The 6,525-nt window shown below is 44.3% G+C and overlaps 1 protein-coding gene across 2 annotated transcripts; it reads left to right on the top strand.

The window, feature by feature from the left end:
* The first annotated feature begins 1,115 nt into the window (after positions 1–1,115).
* On the top strand, positions 1,116–5,158 carry Znf22 (zinc finger protein 22). 2 transcript variants are annotated; one of them, XM_006978541.4, is made up of 2 exons: positions 1,116–1,216; positions 2,900–5,158. In XM_006978541.4, exon 2 carries the CDS (start codon positions 2,987–2,989, stop codon positions 3,701–3,703), a length of 717 nt encoding a protein of 238 aa, XP_006978603.1. In that variant the 5' UTR covers positions 1,116–1,216; positions 2,900–2,986; the 3' UTR covers positions 3,704–5,158. The 2 variants fall into 2 exon arrangements, with proteins under 2 accessions (XP_006978603.1, XP_042129858.1); XM_042273924.2 differs by lacking the exon at positions 1,116–1,216 and adding an exon at positions 1,731–1,750.
* The last annotated feature ends 1,367 nt before the right edge of the window (positions 5,159–6,525 follow it).

Below are 6,525 nucleotides of genomic sequence, written 5' to 3'. Positions count from 1 at the left end.
CTCTCCAGGGCAAATAAATCTCCTTTTTGCTGAGAACTTGGTCCTGAGCCCACACTGGTCCTTTCAAGATCAGCCTGAGGTCGCCAGTGAGGGAGTCTGAAGCACAGGTGATGAATCTGAAGTCTTTAGATTGGAAGGACTTCTCAGGGGAGGAGGTAAACAAGGGCCTTCCAAACCACGCTGTTCTCTCACAGTGTGAAGGTGAACAAACTTCCTCTCCAAGTTGAGGTTCCTGTCCAGTAAACAATGTATTTGTTTCCTACTAATAGGAGTGGCCGAGGCAAAACCACGGCTCTCACTTCAAAGGCATAAATAACATTTACCAATGTTATGAACCAAAGGGGGCTTTTGATTGGTAGACTTTGGTAGTCAGCAACAAGAGGAAGAAGTGGCCAGGAGTCAAACAGGAGGGACCATGGCCCAGGGAACACTGATTGAGATCACCCAAATTCTACGTGCCAACCTGCAACTAGTTTCGTGAAAGGAAATACATTTGTGGAAACATCAGAGAAGGGTTACAGCCCCGTGGAGAAACCTCAGCTGTAGATGTTTTCGGATAGCGTCCTTAGCCTTTTGATTGGAGAATGGAAGTTTGTGTAACACATTCCAAAGGCATTTTATCTGTCAGGATGTTCCACGTACTTCCACAGAGCTGGGCAAGGAATGGATGTGTAAAGGGCTAAACGCAGCCCATGATAAACAGTAACTATGCTCTGGACCTGCATTATCCCCATCTCTCTTCACCACTGCAGTTTTAATCAGTCAGCCTCTGCAGACAATGCCTTCTAGAAATTCCCATTCACGGGGCCTTTTGGTGATAGAAAGCGACCCATGAAAAACATGACTATAATACCTCAGGCTGATGTTATTTCTCAATACTAGATACTCAGTGTTAAGAATCCAATTTACAAGTTAGGCAGGCTGGCTTGAAAAAAAAAATCTAACAAATGCCAGTTTCTGTGTAGGTCGATCGGACTACAAAGAGAGCAGGTAACAGGTCATGCGGTCCGGGACTCGGCCTTCCGAGTGGTGGGAGAGGAATACAAAAGAAGCACCGGAAGAATCCGCAGCACTCGGGGGGGGGGGGGGGGGGGGGGTGCAGGCCGGGGGACCATAGAGTGTCTCTCCGCCTCTTCCTAGAGCGGCCGGCAGCTCCACTAACAGCCTGCACTTCCGGCGGGCGAGGCGCGAGGCGAGCACCGTGGCGGCCTGCGCGGTGAGTGCAGCCGGGCTGTGGGTCGGCCTGGGCGGGTGTCGGGTGGGGCTGTGCGGGGCTCGGAGCCGAGCGAGCGGCCCGGGCCTGGGGTCGGCCTCGGCCAGGACGCCTCCGCTTGCCGCGGAGAAAGACTCCCTTGTAGGGATGCTTAGGCGGCCCCGGGCCATTGTGAGCGACTTCCAGGGAGCCGGTGGGCTTTGTTGCGCTCACAGATGGGTGAGGAAGCAGGTGCATACCGGCTAGACAGGTTCCCGGCACCCGGGCTCCATCACCCAGCTTTACGGAGCCTCTCTCCTGGGTAATTCAGAACACCAGACTTGGTGTTGGAGGAGGGGCCGATGGACCCCTAGTTCTGCCAGTGAGCCAACAGGCCTCGGAGGCGGCTCCTGGGTTGGGATGGGTGTGCAAACTAGCTTTGTGCCTGTGTTTACAAACCCACAAACGGAGATGACGGCATAAAGCTGTACAAAAACCCTTAAAAATAAGATCGCACATACAGGCTACCTGTAATTATGATTACTTCATAATCATAAGGTAGATTTCATAATCCATCCTTTTCCAATCATTTGTGACTTCCTCAGTATGTAAAAAGATGTGCTTAAAATGTGTGAATTCCATTATAGCTGTTGAGTAGCGTGTACCGCACACAGTGTCTCCTGTGCAACGGGTGCTCTGTACATGACTGAGACAGTTAACCGGCTGTGATTGTCTCACTTTGTGTTATTTGCAGCTCCTTCTGTTACTGCAACTACAGGAGATAAAATTATTAAACACCCAGAAAAAGTCCTGCACACTCTTAACGTTTAGAGAGTTATTATACAACAAAATGAAGAGAAAAAAAGAAAACAGAAAAAAATGTCATTTGTGTTTTTATTTACTTACTTCATATGCTTGTATGCAAGGAAACTCAGGACAATTAATTACTGACTTGCAAGTAGGCTTTCTAAGCCAAGACACCATAAAGGCTTTGCTTTGCAACCCCAGCTCCTCCCACCAGACACCCTTACGTGTATGCAAATAAAGTTAACTTAACACTGAGAGTCTTGCCTTCTTTCTTGGCTCAGTGCAGTCTAAGAAAAGAAGAGCGAAGCCTTTCTTGAGATTTTCCTCACCTAGTACTTACTTTCAAGTCTTTTTACAGAGGAGTTTCCATCTTTAACACAGTGTGCTAGGTTATCATCGACAGAAGTAGCCAAACAAATAACAATAAGTAGGAATCTGTGGGAGAGTAGTGTATGTCATTTCTTTTGAATTTGAACGTCTTAGGTGGCTGCCATTAAATGAGAAATTTAGCAGTCAACACTGAAACGAAGTACTCTATGGCAGGAAGTTTTATGGTCTTTTGGAGTTAGTTTTTTTTTTTTTTCCCATTGAGACTTTATCTTGTTTGTACTTTCTAGTCCTTCAATATACTTTCTGTTACTGCTCCCTAACACATTCATGTTTTTCTTCATCCTTTCTTTTGCCTGTCCCAACACAGTAAAACTGCAAATTGATGATGATATTTATTAAGTTTAACTTGTGGAGTTATAGTTATCTGACAAGTATTTGTCTCCTAAAATTCCTTTTGTTTTATTTGTATTAGGTGTGCTTTGATTTAAATGTGGATGCAATTTGATAGATTGAAGAGGTGTTAAGGTTGAGTTGATCTGTATTTTTCTTTTTCTTTTTTTCTACATGCAGAAAATTTTGAGTTGTGTTCCTCTAGGATATGAGAGCTTAGTTCGCGAAGACAGCAGAATCTCTTGACGATACATCTGGCTATTCATCATGAGGTTAGGAAAGCCTAAAGGGGCTATTTCTCGAAGCTCAGGCCAAGGCAAAGCCTATGAGAACAAGCGTAAGACATCTCGCCAGCCACAGAAATGGGGGATGACCATTCGATTCGACTCAGGCTTGAGTAGACGGAGAAGAAACGTGGATGAGAAGCCTTACAAATGCACTAGATGTTCTAAGAGTTTCAGTCAGAGCTCCACTCTTTTTCAGCACCAGAAGATCCACACAGGGAAGAAATCCCATAAATGTGCTGATTGTGGGAAAAGTTTCTTTCAGAGTTCCAACCTCATTCAGCATCGGCGGATCCACACTGGGGAAAAGCCCTATAAGTGTGATGAGTGTGGAGAAAGGTTCAAACAGAGCTCAAATCTCATTCAGCACCAGAGGATCCACACGGGAGAGAAGCCCTACTGCTGTGATGAGTGTGGCAGGTGCTTCAGCCAGAGCTCCCACCTCATTCAGCACCAGAGAACCCACACCGGAGAGAAGCCCTACCAGTGTGAGGAGTGTGACAAGTGTTTTAGCCAGAGCTCTCATCTGAGGCAGCACATGAAGGTGCACAAAGAAAAGAAGCCGCCACACAAAAGGGGCAAAAATGCCAGGGCGAAAACTCACCCAGTGTCCTGGAAAGCTGGTAAAGGAAGGAAGGCAGTGGCTGGGCGCCGCCAGGTAAAGGGTGCCGCTTCAGGTCTTTTTAAAAAGAAAAAGTGAAAGATGGAGGCAGGTGCGCTCTCTCTTACGAATGAGGATGCTTTATAGTAGAGCACGTAGATACCAGGTCCTTCCCTAGCATGGAGACTTGAGGCATTTCAGAGCATTGGGCTGAAGCTCTGAGTCCAGCTGCCCTCGTTTCTTTTAAAAAAAAAAAAACAAACACATAAAGCTATGTGACATGGAGCACAAAGAACTGAAAAATATGTTTGGTGAGAATATAATATCCTTGACCTCAGTTGAAATTTCTTCCCTATGTTTTGATAAAAAACATCATGTTTTCATGATTTACAAGTATGCTAATGATTACTGTTTTTAGGAATTTCTGTAGACAAAATCATTAAAGAAAAAGGAATGAGTTTTTAAGTTCTGGGACAGACTATATTTTGGTTTTTGTTTTTTTTTAATGTTTTGTAGTTTATTAACCATTAGTATAAGTGTTGACTCAGTATTTGACATAAAATGCATTCAAGTTCATAGATTTTTTCTTTTGTGTTAGTGTATATTGTATGAAGTCATGAGTTTCATTTTCTTCAGTGTGTATGATGTAGCTACATGATGTGCTTTGATCGTATCCGCCCTTGTTACCCTCTCCTCCCCCTTCTGATTTTCTTCCTCCCAGGCAGCTCCCTTTTCACTGAAAATGTTTATCCTAGATTTTGTAAGCAAGAGAAAATGTATTCAGTTATTTTCTTGAGTCTGGCTTCCTTTGCTTAACATAATGATCTCCAGTTCTCTCCCTTTTTCTCCAAACGTCATTGTGTTGTTTGGGGACAAATAATAGTTGATTGTAGTGTTGGAAGGCTTTAATGACAACCATTTATGTTTGTTTCTTCCCTTCTACTGTATGATTAGAGGGGTTCAAAGGTCCCCGTGTGGCTTTTCTTTTGGTTTTTGTTTGTTTGTTTTATTTTGTTTGCCAGCACTCCTAGAGATTCTGAAGACTCCAGAAGGAGAAGCCACAGACCTCCTGTCCCTGACCATTTGTGATGGTGTCATTGCGCTGTCACTTGCTTTCTTGATGGGTTGGGTTGACATCAAATCATGCCAATGGCCTCTTGGCATTCCCTTGTTCTCTTACACACAGCGCCTGCATGAATAAATTGTGTTTTACCAAGAAAGCCTCGGCTTGCTTCTGGCTGAAGAACTACGATGTCATAGACTGCACTTTGAATAACACTGACTGACTGAAACAGATATTTGTCCACAAGTTACTGGCCAGCGTACTGTAGCCCTGTTAGAATTTAACTTTTTTACTCTATAGCAGCTGTTTAAGAAGACTAGCATACATCCTTCTTCCATCAGAACAATGCCAAACATACATTCCTGATCAGCCTTGAGCTCAAATTTTTGTTCATTGAATGCTAATGTTTTTCTGATTTTTATAATCTCAGTTCTTCCTGTATTAATGGCAATTATCCTTAAAAATAAAGAATGAGATATTTTTGCATACTACTATCTTCTCTTTTTCTTTTGAGAAATTGTTTCAGGAAATTAGAAAACAAATCAAAGCTTTTAGGAGACTTGTTGTGCTCATTTCGATTTCCTCAGATCTGAATTTCACCTGCCTCCTGCCCCCATGGGTGTGAATGGACAGCCATGGCATGTGACCTGGGGACAGTAGTTACATCCAAGAGGATAGCCAAAACGTCTTGGAAGTGGAAGGCTATTGCAGTCATCTTTTACAGAAGACTTGATCCTTGACATCCTGTTAGAGGCAAGTCACTGTGGCAGGAGCACAGCCATGGGGCCTGTTGAGCATCTGTCAGAGGTTTGTGTCTGAGGTAGCTTCTGTGGGGGAAATTCACACCATTTTCTTACGTTCTGTGACTTGTCTACTCTGATTTTTGCCAACTGTGGGGTTCCTGCAACAGTAAGGCCTTTCTATTAGTTTTGGTAGCTGACACTCCAGTAGATCTACCTATGCTTACTGTAGTTTGTTTTGCAGGTGTTCTGAAACCCCTGAAGCTGGTGGGCATCAAAGACAGTGATTTATATGAGTCTTCTTTGGTAACCAGTGTATCTCGTATTTCTTTTTAGAAACTAATAAAATTGAAAGATCACAACTGTAAAATTAATAAGGAAATAGACTAATAGAAATTAGTGTGAGTTTAGTAGGTATCACCTCCGAGAATATAGATTCATTGTGTAAAAACGTGTGCTGCTCAACCCCTGTGTTCTGCTGAGTGTCCAGGGTCCGGTGTCTGCCAGCACAGTTCTGGTCCTGCTGCAGACATCTTCCTCTGACCCAGTGGCCCAGGGCATGTTAGGGGAGTGCTTTATCACTGAGCCGCATACCAAGCGCCACCAGACTCCTTAACCTCATACTTTATTGGGAAAATAAAAGCTCCAGAGGTTTTGTTTCTGTTTTCTGTGGTGGTTTAAGTGTGCCCAAAATGTTTTCTGTCCAGTGAGGAAGGCGTGGAGTTAAGAATGGCTTGGCCTGAAACAAAGGGCAGAAGCAGGGTAGAAATAGGAACGGAGTTTAGGAGCCTGAGGTACCCGTGCAGTGGGGCTGCCTTCATAACATCTGGAAGGACTGCACCACTGACTCCCTCTCCGTTGGTGCTCAGAGGGTCTCGGTGTGAAGCCCAGGTCAGCCTTAAATTCATCCTCCTGCTTAAGCCGTCCAAGTGCCAGAAGTACACATAAGTGCTTCCAGGCCCAGTGTGACCACCATTCCCAAACACTTTACTCTGAAGACATCAGTGATAATCGTCACGTAGTTTGAGACCCACCTTGGTTAGTCTGTCCGGTCACATGTGGAACAGTAACAGATGCTAATGAATTAATGCCGAATTCAAGCACCTAGAGGTATTCAA

This window comes from Peromyscus maniculatus, chromosome 3 (genome assembly GCF_049852395.1).
Source record: "Peromyscus maniculatus bairdii isolate BWxNUB_F1_BW_parent chromosome 3, HU_Pman_BW_mat_3.1, whole genome shotgun sequence".
Classification (NCBI taxonomy): domain Eukaryota; kingdom Metazoa; phylum Chordata; class Mammalia; order Rodentia; family Cricetidae; genus Peromyscus; species Peromyscus maniculatus.
Note: the sequence above shows the minus strand (reverse complement) of the source record. Positions and strands in the feature narration are given on the sequence as shown.